Here is an 18,031-nt window from a genome sequence, read left to right as displayed (position 1 = left end):
GTGGCTCAGTCACTTAAGTGTCTTACTTCGGCTCATGTCAGGATCTCACGGTTCATGGGTTCAAGCCCCACATTGGGCTCTGTGCTGACAGCTCAGAGCCTGGAGTCTGCTTCAGAGTTTGTGTCTCCCTCTGTCTCTGCCCCTCCCCAATCAGGTCTTGTCTCTCTCTCTCTCTCTCTCTCTCTCTCTCTCTCTCCCTCTCAAAAATAAATATTTTAAAAAAATGTTTTTTAATGAAATAAAACATAAAAAATAATCTTGAAAAATGTAAAGGTGGGGGCACCTGGGTGGCTCAGTTGATGGATCATCTGACTCCTGATCTCAGGGTTGTGAGTTTGAGGCCCACACTGGGTATGGAGTCTCCTTAAAAAAAAATAGAGAAAGAAAAATGTAGAGGGACCTATCAAACCACAAAACACAGTTAGGTCTAGATAAGAAATTAACTGATAACTCTCTAAACTATAAAGAAAAAGAAAATATCTCCCCAAAACACTATGAAGAAAATGTTTGTTTAGAAGGAATGCAAACCACCTCCATATCAGGTTTCTAAATGCAGACCAGAGTCTGGAAAGTAATGGATCAATACTTAGAAAACACTAAGAAAAAAAATACTCAAGAAACAGCTACCCAGTTCATAAGCAATAGGAGCAGAAATCCTTTGATGAATTATAAAACAATCCTCTTGTTTCCATAGTGGTTCCCATACCATTAAAACTAAATTCATTCATTTATTCATCAACTGTATTGACTACTCTGTAAATGTCATGAACTCTTCTTAGAACTGTATAGATATGGGCTCATGCAATGGGCATTAGAGAACCACGCATCTATAAACATGACAAACTGTCGATGTTAACAGCTGGATTATTTGATTCTGTAAACTGCAATGCCTCTCTTCTCACAAGATTCAAAAGGAATAAAATTCTTATTGATGTAATGAGCCATCTCATGTTATCCTACCAGGAGATTGTGAGATAAAGTTCACCTTTGCGGCTCTAAGAAGAACAAATGATGGGAGGGAAGGAAGGAATGGCTCTCTCTGCAGAGCTTCTCTTACCCTCCCCTCTCTTCCTCTCCCAAACACAAGCCATCAGAAATCACACCAAAGGATTCTTTTTTGAACTCACCATACCAAGGAAACTGGATAAAGGAAAACCCTAATGGACAAAAATGTGCCTTCCAAACCAATTCTGATACCACATTTCAGAACTCTGACACCTACAAAAATCATTTTCAGCAATATGCCAGTTGCTGCCAAAACTCATGGGGCCCTCCAAAGCTCCTGTCTCAGCTGCAATTCCAGTATCTGTCCCCTCGCCTTGGCTCCCTGATTCCCAAAACTGTCACGCTGCGATCAGGTGTTCCAACTATTCCCCACGCTAAAGTGAAACAGAATGGTCCCTCTTCCCAATACCAATTAAAATCCTGATTCCAGGAGCACTTGGGTGGCTCAATTGGTTAAGTGTCCAATTTCAGCTTAGGTCATGATCTCAATGTTTGTGGGTTTGAGTCCCACATCAGGCTTCGTATTGACAGTGTGGAGCCTGCTTGGGATTCTCTCTTTACCTCTCTCTACCCCTCCCCCACCTGCACTTTCTCTCTCTCTCTCAAAAACAAATGAACTTATAAAAAAATCCCAAATCACAGAGGGAGGAAGGCAAACCATAAGAGAGTCTTAAATACAGAAAACAAACTGAGGGTTGATAGGGGAGTGAGGGGAGAGGGGAAAATGGGTGATGGGCATTGAGGAGGGAACTTGCTGGGATGAGCACTGGGTGTTATATGCATACGATGAACCACAGGAATATACCCCCAAAACAAAGAGCACACTTTACACACTGTATGTTAGCCAATTTGACAATAAGTTATATTTTTTTAAAAAAATCCCAATTCCATGAATATAGCCGTTAATACTACTTATCCAAACCTTAAAACCCCCCATTAAATAGATCAATTCAATAAGTATTTACTGAACATCCACCACAACAAATCTGTAATAGGGTTTTATATCAAAAAGAATCTCTCTTCCTGGGCTAAAATGTTGGACTTCTTCCTGTACTCCTAACAAGTATAGCTTGCACATATATACTCCAAGAAATTCCTGCCACCTGGTGTCCAAATTCAATACTGCAATGAATAGGGACCAAGCAACCTCAGCTTGGTATAGGCAGGCAAGCACCCTAGACTAAAAAAATGTACTATTTAGTGGTATTTAAAAATCCATTTGGGGGAGGGGGGGCACCTGGGTGGCTTAGTCGGTTAAGCGTCTGACTTCGGCTCAGGTCATGAACTTACAGTTTGTGGGTTCAAGCCCTGCATCGGGCTCTGTGCTGACAGCTCAGAGCCTGGAGCCTGCTTCAGATTCTCTGTCTCCCTCTCTCTATGCTCCTCCTGTGCTCACACCCTCTCTCTCTCTCTCTGAAGAATAAATAAATATTTAAAAAACATTTTTTTAAATGTCAATACTATCCAAAGCAATCTACATATTGAATGCAATCCCTATGAAAATAACACCAGCATTCTTCACAGAGCTAGAACAAACAATCTTAAAATTTGTACGGAACCAAAAAAGACCCTGAATAGCCAAAGCAATCTTGAAAAAGAAAACCAAAGCTGGAGGCATCACAATCCCGGACTTGAAGCTGTATTACAAAGCTGTAATTATCAAGAAAGTATAGTACCAGCCCCCAAAACAGACACTCAGATCAATGGAACAGAACAGAGAACCCAGAAATGGACCCAGAAACATATGGCCAACTAATCTTTGACAAAGCAGGAAGAATATCCAATGGAATAAAGACAGTCTCTTCAGCAAATGGTACTGGGAAAACTGGACAGCGATGTAGAAAAATGAACCTGGACCACTTTCTTACACCATTCACACACAAAAAATTCAAAATGGATGGAAGACCTAAACGTAAGACAGGAAGCTACCAAAATCCTAGAGGACAAAGCAGGCAAAAACCTCTTTGACCTCCGGCCATAGGACCTTCTTATTCAACATGTCTCTGGAGGTAAGGGGAAAAAAAGCAAAAACGAACTACTGGGACCTCATCAAGGTAAAAAGCTTCTGCACAGTGAAGGGAACAATCAGCAAAACTAAAAGGCAATTGACGGAATGGGAGAAGATATTTGCAAATGATATATCAGATAAAGGGTTAGTATCCAAAATCTTTAAAGAACTTATCAAACATAACACCCAAAAGACAAATAATCCAGTGAAGAAATGGGCAAAAGACATGAATAGTCACTTCTCCAAAGAAGACATCCAGATGGCCAACTGACACATGAAAAAATGCTCAATATCACTCATCATCAGGGAAATACAAATCAATACCACAAAGAGATACCACCTCACACCAGTCAGAATGGCCAACATTAACAAATCAGGCAACAGCAGATGTTGGTGAGGATGTGGAGAAAGAGGATCTCTTTTGCCCTGCTGGTGGGAATGCAAACTGTTGCAGCCACCCTGGAAAACAGTATGGAGGTTCCTCAAAAAACTAAAAATAGAACTACCCTACAACCCAGCAATTGCACTACTAGGTATTTAACCAAGGGATATGCTGTTTCGAAGGGGCACATGCACCCCAATGTTTATAGCAGCACTATTGACAATAGCCAAATTATGGAAAAAGCCCAAATGTCCATCGAGTGATGAATGGATAAAGAAGATGTGGTACATATGTACAATGGAGTATTATCCGGCAGTCAAAAAGAATGAAATCCTGCCATTTGCAACTATGTGCATGGAAATAGAGGGTATTATGCTAAGTGAAATTAGTAGAGAAAGACAAATATCTTATAGCTTCACTCATATAAGGAATTTAAGATATAAAACAGATGAACATAAGGGAAGGGAAACAAAAATAATATAATAACAGGGAGAGGGACGAAATATAAGAGACTCTTAAATATAGAGAACAAACAGAAGGTTGCTGGAGGGGTTGTGGGAGGGGGGATGGGCTAAATGTGTAAGGGACATTAAGCAATCTACTCCTGAAATCATTATTGCACTATATGCTAACTAACTTGAATGTAAATAAATAATTAATTAATTAATTAAAAAATTTTTTTAAAAAATTAAAAATCCATTTGGGCTAAAGGGTTCTAAGAAAGACCATTAATTTAAATGAATCTTAAATGAAGGCTTTTAACTTAAGTGAAAACTGAAAGAATATAGGAAAGATTACTTGGGAGGTATTCTCCCATCTCCAGCAACTTGAGGAAAAACTGAAATACTGAAAATACTACATCCAAAACCCATCTACTCCATTACCGCCCTGGCCAGCCTTTCAATCAATGCTGACCACACTCCTCCCAGGAGCTCAGCAAAATAGAAAGGGTGCAGACTGACAATACAAACAACTGAAAAAAGGAAAACACAAACTAAGAATATGGAGAGCCCTTTAATTTTTTTTTTTTTACATTTATTCATTTTTGAGACACAGAGAGCATAAGTTGGAGAGGAGCAGAGAGAGAGGGAGACACAGAATCTGAAGCCAGGCTCCAGGCTCCAAGCTGTCAGCACAGAGCCCGACGCAGGTCAGATCATGACCTGAGCCGAAGTCGGATGCTTAACCAACTGAGCCACCCAGGCGCCCCTGGAGACCCCTTTTAATTTATATTGTACCTTTTCATTTTCCATAGTCCATGTACTTCAAGAGCTATGATATAACAGATTTCTTTGTTTTTTTCTAATAAGTTCATTTATTTTGAGAGTGAGAGAGAGTGTGTGCATGAGTGAGGGAGATGCAGAGAGAGAGGGAGAAAGAATCCCAAGCAGGCTCCACTGGCGGCGTAGAGCCCAACACGGGGCTTGATCTCAGGACCATAAGATCATGATCTGAACCAAAATCAAGAGTTGGATGCTTAACGGACTGTCACCCAGGTCCCCCAACAGATTTGGTTTTTTTTCTAATTATTTATGAAATAAAGCAAAGAATGGTATCCCATCAACTATAATCACTCACCTTCAAACAAGACTTAATACTTTCTGATTTAACAAGGATTCTTTAGAGTCATCAGGAAAGATTTACTACAGAATAGGAATGCTGTGAGAACTAATCAGCACATGTTTGTGCAGCACATGGTAAAGGCAAGGAGAAAGCAGGAGATATCCATGATTCCCCCCTATTTCACCCCCCATGCAATTATCAAGCCCAGTGGATTAATAAACTAAATATCTCTCTATCCCCACTACCCCATCCCAGACGAAGTCACCATCACCTTTTACTCAGGCCAGGGATTGGCAAACTACAGCCTGCAGGCCAAATCTGGCCTGTTACCAGATTTTGCAAGTCAAGTTTTATTGGAACACAGTCATGACCATTCGTTTATATATTGTCTTTGACTATTTTCACACTGCAGTGGCAGAACTGAGGAGATGTGACTGGCCCACAAAGTCTAAAACATTTATTATCTGACCCTTTACAGAAAAAGTTTGCCAAACTTGGCCTAAGTAGGCTATTAAATGATCCTCTAACTAGTGTCTTACCACTGATTCAATTCACTCTCCAAACTGCAGTCTGAGTGAAAGTTTTAAGAATGCAAATTTGATCGTTCATTCTGCAAAAATAAATCCAAACTCCTTACGGTACCTCCTGTAACTTTTCCAACCTCCTATCTTGCCACTGCCCTTTATGTTCCTGTTACTCTATTTTAATCTCTTCAAACTCATCTTGCTTTAAACCTTTGGGCTTTCAGCATATAATATTTCTCCTAACTGGAACATTCTACTTTCTCTGAGCTAACTCCAGGTCACTGTTCAGGTTCTCTATGTAAATGTCATCTTTTCCAGGAAGCCATTCCTGCCTGACCCCTTGGGCTGGAATTTGGTGGCCCTGAATTCCTCTATTACTGACCTTGTCATTAGACTCTAATTCATTTTAATTGTCAGGCCAGATCAAGAGCCATACGAAGGCAGAGACAGGCTCTGTGATGTTAACTATGATACCCTTAAAGCAAGCAGAGACTAGTATGCACGAGATATTTACAAAATCTTGGTTCAGATTAATTTATCCTTTTGTATCATGTTCTGAGAATTCAAAGAACTTTTACTCAGAGATTTGCCAGAAAAAAATTATATAATTTTAGGCAATGAAGATAAGTAAGTCATGTATAACCATGGCAGAATAAGGGGATACCAAAGTCTGAAAACCTAGAAACCTATACAGAACTTCTGAGCCCAACTAATATTTACATCACATGCATTTTAGTATGTTAGCAGAGAAAACCTTGATCATCAGAGTTTATCATTCTAGGCTGTGTTTAATGAAAACAACAAAAATAATGAAACTAAAAAAGGCATCCTCCTAATACCTGCTCTTCCCTCTCCTTTTCTTTGGTCTTACTTCTGTAGACTCTAGCAGAGGTGGCATCCTGGGTTGGAATGGCAGAGATCTGATGCAGTGGCATGCTCATCCCAGCCTCTTGTCTGGGTGTCTTCTCTACTGAACAGAGTCTCCAGTGGTAGAGTCATTTTGGGCCATGGACTTCAAGCTGAGAGAGAGAAGACAAGACATAACATTTCAAATTTCCAACAGTGAGATTAGCATTTTATATTTATGTTCAGATGTGAACCAGTTACAGTATCTGACACAAATACCTGGTCTTCATAAACAACAAGATGAATGTTTATAGGAGAAATTTTAACATTTTTCTCATGTAATAAGATGGGCACACCTGAAAGAGGCATGTACATGTATAATCAGGTATTAATTTTCCATTGGCTATTAGGTTTTAAATACAGCAGTGTCATCATTTAAGAATATTTTTAAAGTTAATTTTTTTCCTTGAACAAGCATTCATTCTGATAGAAGTAGTGATCTTTCCTTAAAACCACTGCCCCTGAATCCACACAATGGTAAGATTAAAGGCTTAAAAGTCTAAAATAAATTTAAGATACGTATGATCTATGCTTAACCTTCTGAAAGTCTAGACTCTCTAGACCAGTTGTGGGCAAACTTTTCCTATAAAGGGCCAGAAAGTAAATATTTTAGGCACTTTGGGCCATATTTTTTTAAAACTACTGAATTCTGTGGGGTGCCTGGGTGGCTCAGTCAGTTGAGTATCTGACTCTTAATTTCAGCTCAAGTCATGATCTCACTGTTCATGAGATCAAGCCCCTCGTCGGGCTCTGCACTAACAGCACGGAGCCTGGTTGGGATTCTCTCTCCCTCCCTCCCTCTCTCTCTCTCTTCCCCTCCCCCACTCACATGCACACATGCACATGCTCTCTCTCAAAAAATAAATGAACATTAAAAAAAATAATTCTGCTGTTGCAGAGTGAAAGCAGCCACAGTAAGTGTGCAAATGAATGAAAATGGTTATGTTTCAATAAAACTTTATTTACAGAAACAGGTGGCAGGCTAGATTTGGCCCATGGCCTGTAGTTTGCTAACCCCTTTCTAAAGAATTTTTCAGGGAAGATTAGAGCCATCATGGATATTCCTGGGATCCTAAAAAGGCTGCCCTTAGGTAAAATAATAGTTTCTAAATAAGCTTGATTCAATGATTCCATGCACACCTGCCTTTTTTCTGGTTTTCTCCTACATTCCTCCAAAGTTCCTGGTAATTGAATTGTGTGTTCTCTATCCCCTCACCCACCCCTGCTGAAATCTATCAAACTCAGTACACAAAACCAATTATATATCCAAATTATCCATAACATTTAATCTAGTAATGTTTCATGCTATCTGAATTTTAACAAAGGATGGAAACATTAAACTAAAACAATGAATCTCTAATTTGGGGGTCTTCACTTATTAACCATGCATTGGAGGTTGGGACAATAGGCAGGGAGTGTAAACAAGAGAGCCTGGCAACCTTGAGGTCATATTTGATGAGTAGCCATTTATTCCACCCAGCCCTAAGGTCACATCGGAAGGGCAGCCATTTATTCCACCTCTCCCTCCCCAAACTCTGCTCTGGACCAAAGGTAGGTGTTTGTGTGGCTTGTTTCATCTCTGATAGTGTTACTTAACCAAATTAAAGAGCAACAGAACTCAAAAAATTAATTCCCCTCATAAGATTCTCTGACCAACAAGCAACAAGAAGGAATAAGAAGCTGGAAGGAATCAACACTATGAGAAAATGAGCTAAAAGAATATTGTTTTTAAAAGTCTAGTTTTATAATAGGTGAGTGATCACTGATACCCATAAAACAGGAAAATACAGTAGGTGATATTAATGTCTAGATACTCTAATCAATTACTAGAATGTCAGTGTCTACATGTTATATATCATCTACTCTATCTCAAGCCTTTGATGAACCTGATACAAGATGGAGCACTGTGCCCAACGAATGGTCTGAATGTTTATGTTCATATTACACAAGATAAGAGGCACTTACAGCTTAGTTGTCTTATACTCTCTGGGAGATCATAACGGTCACTGGTGAGCAGTTTTTTCATCACTTCATCACTCATACATCAAAGTCCTCTGTCAGAGATGACAAACTCCATGTGGTCTCTTGGAATACCTAACTCAAACCAACCATGTCCAGAGTCCCACCATACATCATGCCAATAGCTTCCTTTGGTGCTTCTGGTATAATAATCATTATTACATCATTGGTACATGACCATGACAAGACTGATGAGGACTATTTATGCCAGATAAACACAAATCTGAGAGAGGGTTTTAAATATTTTGTAGAATTTTAAAGGACCTCTCCTTCTTACAGCCATTTAAGCTACTCTTCTGATATGAACCCCTATCTCCAGGTTATAGACCTGAAAGTCACCCTAAAGAAATCCTTCTCCTATGTCATATTTAGGATAAAAATGATAATCTTAAAAGCCAAACTACAAAACTGACCATGCCACTTTTTTTTTGCAAAGGTTCATGTGAAAAGCATAAAGCAGGTATTACTCATACTATTTTCTTTGCATAGTTTCCAAATATCTATACCAATTTGTCTTTAATGAAGAACAATAGTTAAACCTTTGCACTATGTCTGACAATCCAGGCATGAGAACTTCAATCCCACTAATGCTAACTTGAAAAATACAGCACAGCTAATATGAACATCCATATCTAGAAGAAATGGACAAACTGGTTGTTTAAGAGTATGGAAATGGATATGTCATGTCAATGGATTAGAAGACTTTAGATAAAATTTAGAGTCAAGAAATAAGCCCATGTAACTACGGTCAATTGGTTTTTCAACAAGGGTTCCAAGACCATTCAATGGGGAAGAACAGTCTTTTCAACATGCAAAAGAATGAATTTAGACTCCTATCTCACACAAATAAAAAAATAAACTAAATATCACCAAAATAAAAACATCTGTGCTTCAACAGATATCATCAAAAAAGTGAAAAGTCAACCACAGAACAGAATGAATCTTTTCGCAAAACATACAATAAGGGATTTGTATCTTGAATACATAAAGGGGCTGTCACGACTCAACAATGAATACACAAATAACCCAATGAAAAATGGGTTGTTCAACACAATCTTAATTATACAGAACTGATGGTTGCCAGAGGAGAGGGAGGTGGGAAAACGGGTCAAATAGGTGACAGGGATTAAGGAACGCGCTTGTGGAGATAACCACAGGGTGATGCATGCCCGTGCTGAATTACCATATTATATACCTGAAACTAATGTAACTAATGTAATGTAACCGAATTAAAACAAAAACTTTAAAAAAAAGAAAAATGGGTTGTTCAACATCATTAGCCAACAGGAGAATGCAAATCAACACCATGAGATATCACTTCAATTATGGCTATATTTAAAGACAGGTAAGTGTTGGCAAGGATGTGGAGACACTGAAACCCTCATACAGTGCCAGTGGAAATATATGCAGCTGCTTTGGAAAACTGTCTGAATCTTCCTTAAAATGTAGAAATCACACAAATGCCCATAAATTAATGAATGGATAAATAAAATGTGTTATCTATAAAATGGAATTATTTAGCAACAAAAAAATGAAATATGAATACATGCTACAACATGGATGAAGCTTGAAGGCATTATAAAGTGAAAGGACTACATATTATATGATTACATTTGTATTAAGTGTGCAGAATAGGCAAATATATAGAAACATAAAGTAGATTACTGGTTGCCAAGGACTGGGATGGCGGATGATGGGGGGGGATGATGGCTAAAAGGGTTTCTTTTTAGAGTTATGAATATGTTCTAAAATGTATTATGGTAATGGCACATAACTCTTAAGTATACTAAAAGCCACAGAATTATATAGTTTAAATAAGTGGATTTGAATGAATGTGAATTATATCTCAACAAAACTTTTTTAAAAATATGTAAATAATTGATATGGACTAAGATCGATAAAACTGTATTTTTCCTTAGTGCTATCCCAATATAATGTATCTGGATGACAAGGAGATGGTCACTGTTATCCTATCACTCTTCCAGTTTTGAGAAAGAGGTAACAGGAAGAGTGCAAAATCAGCAATTAGAAATTTAAGTTCAAGACTTGACTCTTGAATGCTGTGTGATGTTGGGCAAACTGAGGAATTTCAAAGGCTCTGTTTCTTCAGCTGTAAAACAGAAAGGTAATAATCTCTACTCCGTTCACAGGGTTAATGTGAAGACCAAACAAGATTGTGTCCATGTGCACAAATGTAAGGGTTCTTAACATCAGCACATTTTCCAGCCTCCTTTTTCAGGCATCTGCAATGATTCCCCTCAGTGCCTCACAAAGGCCAGTTGTTAGCTTTGTCTTTCCAGTACCATTTTCTGTCCTCCTGCCCCTCATTCTGACACAAAATTTACACAACTGAGACCTCAAATTCTTTCTGACATTTTTTAAGGATCTCTAGTAGCATGACTCTAAGGAGAAGCAAGGCTGATCACACTATCCCTACAAGGGGAGAGGTAGGAAGGCCTGATGCAAAATATGACCAGCGTGGCATAACAATTAAGCTGTTCTATGTGCTTTCCAAATGGTCAAGATAAATGAAAGATTCTGTCCATTCCAACAATGATGAGACAAATACAGACAACAAGGAGGCAGCCAGGAGAAGACAAAGATGCCAGTCGCGGCTTCCCTGAGGGACAGTCACCCCAGGTCTGCTTGCCTCCCTGCACCCCTGCACACAGGGTGCCAGGCTCCAGCAGCACCCTTCTCCTCACCATTGTGTGGAGCTGAATGCCAACATCTCGAATGGCACTCAGAATAAACAACTTTAAATTAAGCGTGTTTTTATCAGAAGCACATTTCCTATAAAAACGAGAAGCCTGTGCACAACAGCTAGCAGATACAGAAAGGAAAAAAAAGCAGTAAGAGGAGTGAGGAGACCAGCTGTAGTACACAGCACTGAAGGATCAAAGCAGGACTTAAAGTTGGGAATACGGAGGAATGAGAGAGACCATTTGAAAAGGAGGACCGACATAATCTAGTGAAGGGACTCAACTGTACCCTGGTTTCTGGGTGTGCATTCAAAAGACCAGGATGCACAGAGGAGTGGGGGGTAAAGGAAAGCTCTTCATGGACACTGAGCTTGACATGCCTGTGGGAACCTCAAGATATGTATGTACACAGTGTACAATGGGAGTCACCAACACACCATGACCCCAGAACACACAGGAATAGAATCCATTTTCCAACAAAACCCTCGGAATCAGTAGTTTATGTCATTAGGTGCTGTCAACAAATGATAAAATCCAGTATCAACACAGAATTCTTAAACAGCAATGATGAATCCCTAACTTTAAAAAACATCTATCTCAAACAAAATTTAAGTTTATGCTCACATGGCAAAACCCTTAAGAGTCAATCTAATTAAACAAAGAAGGAAAATACATTATCACTGCTCTTATTTTACAGTTGGATTTTTTCTAGATAAGACTTTTTTCTGTGATAAGACAAAAAGAGAACTTTATAGTATAATGAAAGAGAGCCCAAAGGAATTTTTTTTTAATTTTTTTTAAAATTTAAATTCAAATTAGTTAACATATAGTGTAGTATCGATTTCAGGAGTAGAATTTAGGATTCATCACTAACATATAATACCCAGTGCTCATCACAAGTGCCCTCCTTAATGCTCATCACCCATTTAGCCCATCCCCCCCACCTCCCCTCTAGCAACCCTGTTTATTCTCTATAGTTAAGAGTCTCTTATGGTTTGCCTCCCTCACTATTTTTATCTTATTTTTCCTTCCCTTCCCCTATGGTCATCCCTTTTGTTTCCTTAAATTCCACACGAGTGAAATCATAAGGTATCTGTCTTTCTCGGACTCATTTCACTTAGCGTAATACACTCTAGTTCCATCCCACCTCATTGCAAATGGCAAGATTTCATTTTTTTTGATGGCTGAGTAATAATATTCCATTGTGTGTGTGTGTGTGTGGGTGTGTGTGTATACCACATCATTTTTTATTTTTTAAATGTTTTTATTCATTTTTGAGAGAGGGAGAGACAGAGCTTGAGCAGGAGAGGTACAGATAGAAACCAGAGACACAGAATCTGAAGCAGGCTCCAGGCTCTGAGCTGTCAGCACAGAACCTGATGCATGCCTCCAACTTGTGAACCGTGAGATCATTACCTGAGCCAAGTCAGACACTTAACCAACTGAGCCACCCAGGTGCCCCTATGCCACATCTTCATCCATTCATCAGTCAATGGACATTTGGGCCCTTTCCATAATTTGGCTATTGTTGATACTGCTGCTATAAACACTGGGGTGCAGGTGCTCCTTTGTATCAGCATTTTTGTATCCTCTGGATAAATACCTAGTAGTGCAATTGCTGGGTCGTAGGATAGTTCTATTTTTATTTTTTTAGGAACCTCCATACTGTTTTCCAGAGTGGCTGCACCAGTTTGCATTCCCACCAGCAATGCAAAAGGGTTCCCCTTTCTCCGCATCCTCACCAACATCTATTGTTTCCTGAGTTGTTCATTTTAGCTATTCTAACAGGTGTGAGGTGGTATCTCATTGTGGTTTTGATTTGTATTTCCCTGATGATGAACGACGTTGAGCATCTTTTCATGTGTCTTTTAGCCATGTGGATGTCTTCAACCCAAAGGAATTTCTAAGAACTACTAGAATCAGTTAACATAAACATTTGCATAAAATAAGTATTCTAGTGTAAGAAAAAAGTATATAAATATATAATGTCACCAACATTCCTATACACCAACAAAACAAAAATCATGAAATAGAGATAAATGATTTAAAAGCTACTTAAGAACTTTTAATGAAAAACATTCAGCAATTTTAGAGTATATTTGAAAACTATAATAATAGTTTGTGTTACAACAATATGTGTTCTCCAGAATTAAAGCATATATTTAATGTGATTCCAAAGTCTAAGCAAGATTTTCTACTTGACAAAATTATTCTAAAATTATGCATAAGCATTAATGAGACAATCAAATAAAAATGTTGAGAAAGAATCAACAGAGAGATGAGTCCTCTTGAAATATAGACATAACTATGCAATAATTATTATTAAAAAAGTAAAGTTACAGGTCCAAGACTAAAAAAGACAGTCCAAAAACTGACTGAATTATACAGAAGAGTAAAATAGCAGCCCAAAATTATAGGAAAGCGACAAGTTTCTTCTTAACTGATGCTGGGACAATTGGACAAGAATTTGGAAGGGAAGGGGCACCTGGGTGGCTCAGTCGCGTAACCATCAGACTCTTGATTTCAGCTCAGGTCATGATCTCACAGTTCATGGGTTCAAGCCCACATCGGGCTCTGCACTGACAGTGTGGAGCCTTCTTGGGATTCTCTCTCTCTCCCTCTCTCTCTGTCCCTCCCCACCCCCACCCCAGGTCTCAAAATAAACAAGAATTAAAAAAAAATGGGAATTTGGTAGGAAAAATAATATCAATTAAGACTCACACTTCAGGGGCGCCTGGATGCCTCAATCAGTTAAGTGTCCGACTCTTGATTTTGGCTCAGGTCATGATCTCACAGTTTGTTAGACTGAGCCCTGCATTGGGCTCTATACAGACAGCATGGAGCCTGCTTGGGATTCTCTCTCTCTCCCTCTCTCTCTGCTCCTCCCCAGCTCATGTGTGCACATGGCCTCTCTCTCAAAATAAATAAATATTTAAATAAACAAATAAATATTTTTTAAAAAGACTCATATTTCATTTACTGAAATAAATCCTCATACATATACAAGTTAAATGTTAAAAAATAACACATAAGATACAATTGCAAATGAATATATTAAAGAACTAAAGGGAGATTGATTTCCTAAGCCTCAAATTAACAGGAAAAAAAGTTATAAAAGATTTATAGATATGACCCTATAAGTAAAAATAAACAGGCAAAAAAAAAAAAAAAAAAGACTGGAAAATGTAGAATATGGGACAGAAAATCAGTATCTTTTATATGTAAGAAGTCAATACAAATAGGTTTCAAAAACATTAAAATCTAGGAACAGCCACTTTACAAATGAGGACATAACACAGGTCCTCACTTAATATTTTAATAATCAGGGAAAAGCAACAGCTCAGGGAACCATTTTTTCCCTTTACAAAAGTCTACAAAAATATGATGAAATCTATCATTGACCAATCAGCGCTGAACCTGTGTCCTTATGACCCCCTGGCAGTATCATAAACTCAGAATGCCTATCAAGAAAAATGTTGAGCAACAGGGCTGAAAAGACGTGGAAGAGCTTACCTGTGAGAAGCTTAGCCTGAGAAAATACACAAAAATTTATAAGCCCCAAGATTTCCACCATAACGTTATTTACAATAAAGAAAAACAGTTCCTTTAATTTCCCATAACTGGGAAAAAGCTAAGTAAACTGCAGTGCTAGTACAATCAAAGGAATATTATGTGGGCATTAGAAGCAAGAGAAACATGGATTTGATAAAAAGCAAATGATATAAATTAAACACGCATTGTAATTATGACTATGTTAATATATACACATGTAAAAATGCTAGGAAGGAAACTCATTAAAAATGCTAACAGTGGTTTAATGATGTGGCAATATAAATGACTTTTCATTTCTCTATTTTTTAAACCTTTAGTGATGATATATTACTTTTACAGTTTAAATATTTGAAGAGCTAAAATTAAAAGCTCAAGTCATTCCACTTAGGTTGTCAACAGAGACTTATGTTATTAATGAAGATATACAACCATAAAAGGGCTCTTTTCTGTGAGAAGTACATTTCTGAAGGCCTCACAGAATTCAAGCCTAATCTTCCTACAGGAATAAAGTAGGAAGATGCATTCTCAGGACACAGATGTTTTCAAGCACTATGGTGTTTATTTTATGCTCCTTCTCGATTTTTTCAGCATTTCCTGTCATATTTTTGCAAAGCACTAACCCTTTAAAAACAGCATAATGCATCATGGGAACAGTTCACCTTCACTATGTTTTATGACATCTGACTTTCAAGCTACAGTTATTAATTTTGGAGACTGCATTATTTGATATCTTACATATAAGACTTTATTAATAGTGTCATCTCATACTATTTTTAGTTTGTATATTTCTCACGAAATGGAATGGCCATTACACACCAACAGAAATGGAGACTCAGAACATGAACATGTGGCAAATAGGAGTCTAGTATCATAATACAGCAAACTATCAATAAATCTGAGCATCTGCCCAGCACTTAGAAAGCTATGTGTTGCTTATACTTTTTTTTTTTTCCAGGAAATGTTTGTCCCTGTAACTATGGCAGAAACATATCTGTGGCAGGAACCATCATCTTTCACAGAACACAGAAAACAATAATAAACATGGACAATCAATAAATGTTTCTTCCTTTTAATCATGGTTATATCCTGTTCCAAAATAGTGAATGCCTTTTTTCCACCAGGAGAATGGACTGTTCTCTCTTAAGAGATTTCCATGTGTGAAGAAAGCCCACATGCCTAGGATCTGACCATGAGATTGGGTACTTTTGCTGGTCAAACAGTATTTACTGTGAAAGTTCCTCAATTTCCTACCACCAATCACATAAACTTGCCCACTGTCCCCAACCCTTTCATGAATTATGTAAAGTATATTATGTGGTTCAAAGGAAAAGGAGACCCCAGCTCTGGGACTATACCTGGGCTCTCTGCCCTTTTCTTCATCTGGCTATTCAGTGGCCTCACTTTATCAGCCATCCTCCTACCTCATATTTTCATCCTCGCCTCTCTAAAGACTCCTTCACACCAACAAAGTAAGAGTTTTCCAAGAAATATGCATAAATTTTATGTCATTATGTCACTAGATGTTATTAAAGAATTATGAAATTCCATACCAATAAAGAATTTTAAAGTACTTTGTGGATCTCCCATTTTTTAAAAAAACAAAACTAAAAATGCTTTCAATTCTCCTATCTTCTTTCCCTCTATAGCCAAACTTTCTGAGCCATGTACAATGTTCTTCACTTTCTTGCCTTTCAAAACTCACTTCAATGCAATCCAACCTCTGTTCCCCCATTTCACAGAAAATGTTCTTGGCCTTTCTGAATCACTGATCAAATTTGGAAGAAGAGCTCCAAATGAAAGTTACCAAAATAATAATACAAAGCCACAACAACAACTAGGGGAAATAAAGATAATTTTCTAAAGTTTTAAAAACCCTTTTAAATAAATCAGTCAACATCCTCTTAGATGTACAGATGATACATACCAACCAGAAAGCTAAAGTATGATAATATGAAAAAGAAGAAAGTACTCCTGAAAATTCAAAATTATAAGCAAAATTAGAAATTCAATTTCTGACAACTCAGAGCCTGGAGACTGCTTTGGATTCTGTGTCTCCCTCTCTCTCTGGCCCTCCCCCACTTACCCTCTGTCTCTATCAAAAATAAATAATCATTACAAAAAATTTTTTTAAGAAAAAAGAGGGGAAGGGGGGAGAAAATTTCACTTGTTTCTTTATTCACCTCTTGGGATTATCCCTATATCCTGCTTTTCGACAGCAAAACAAACCTCTTACATACTCTAGAGCTCTTCTGAACTGAGATTTCTTCATTTTCTTTTTTTTTTTTTAATTTTTTTTTCAACGTTTATTTATTTTTGGGACAGAGAGAGACAGAGCATGAACAGGGGAGGGGCAGAGAGAGAGAGAGAGGGAGACACAGAATCGGAAACAGGCTCCAGGCTCTGAGCCATCAGCCCAGAGCCCGACGCGGGGCTCGAACCCACGGACCGCGAGATCGTGACCTGGCTGAAGTCGGACGCTCAACCGACTGCGCCACCCAGGCGCCCCAGATTTCTTCATTTTCTATGCACATTTCAGCTCACTGCAATCTGGCTTCAATACAGTGAAGTCAACAACGTTCTCTATGCTGCTAAGCCTAAAGGACATTTCATAGCCCTCGCGTTTTTCTTTTTTTTTTTTATTTTTAATTCAAGCATAGTTAAATACAGTGTTATATCAGTTTCAGGTATATAATATAGTGATTCAGCAATTACATACATCACCCAGTGCTCTTCTCAAGCACACTCCCTTAATCTCATCTCCTATTTCACCTATCCCTCTGACCCACCTCCCCTCTGGCAGCCATCAGTTTGTTCTGTATTGTTAAGAGTCTGTTTCTTGGTTTTTCCGTGTTATTTTTTTCCTTTGCTCATTTGTTTTGTTTCTTAAATTTCATGAGTAAACTGAATGGTATTTGTCTTTCTCTGAGTGGCTTCATTCACTTAGCACTATAATCTCTACCTCATCCATGTCATTGCAAATGGTTAAGATTTCATTCTTTTTATGGCTGTATAATATTCCATTGTACATATACACACTACATCTTCTTTGTCTATTCATCTATTAATGGACTCTTGGGCTGCTTCCATAGTTTGACTATTGTAAATAATGCTGCTATAAACATAGGGATGCATGCATCCCTCTGATTTAGTGTTTTTGTATTTTGGGGGGTAAATACCCAGTAGTGCACTTACTGGAGAGTATGGTAGTTCTATTTTTAACTTTTTGAGGAACCTCCATACTATTTTCCAGAGTGGAAAATAAACATTAAATAAATAAATAAATAAATAAATAAATAAATAAATAAATAAAGTTTTAAATGCAACACAATAAGGCAATAACTGACAGAAAATTTATATGTAATTACCAAAA

The 18,031-nt window shown here is 37.9% G+C and overlaps 1 protein-coding gene across 7 annotated transcripts in view; it reads right to left on the bottom strand.

Moving 5' to 3' along the window:
• MARCHF8 (membrane associated ring-CH-type finger 8) overlaps positions 1-18,031 on the bottom strand; it is a 130,684-nt gene that overhangs the window by 76,141 nt on the left and 36,512 nt on the right. For 5 of the 7 annotated variants that reach the window (XM_047825318.1, XM_047825327.1, XM_047825319.1 and 2 more), the window contains exon 2: positions 6,322-6,501. In XM_047825318.1, the coding sequence (XP_047681274.1) occupies positions 6,322-6,423 (102 nt within the window). In that variant the 5' untranslated portion in view covers positions 6,424-6,501. Of the gene's footprint in view, positions 1-6,321; positions 6,502-8,353; positions 8,509-18,031 lie in introns of those variants that run through there. The other 2 variants (XM_047825321.1, XM_047825324.1) reach the window with 2 other exon arrangements.

Source organism: Prionailurus viverrinus, chromosome D2 (assembly GCF_022837055.1).
Source record: "Prionailurus viverrinus isolate Anna chromosome D2, UM_Priviv_1.0, whole genome shotgun sequence".
In the NCBI taxonomy this organism is placed as follows: Eukaryota; Metazoa; Chordata; class Mammalia; order Carnivora; family Felidae; genus Prionailurus; species Prionailurus viverrinus.
Note: the sequence above shows the minus strand (reverse complement) of the source record. Positions and strands in the feature narration are given on the sequence as shown.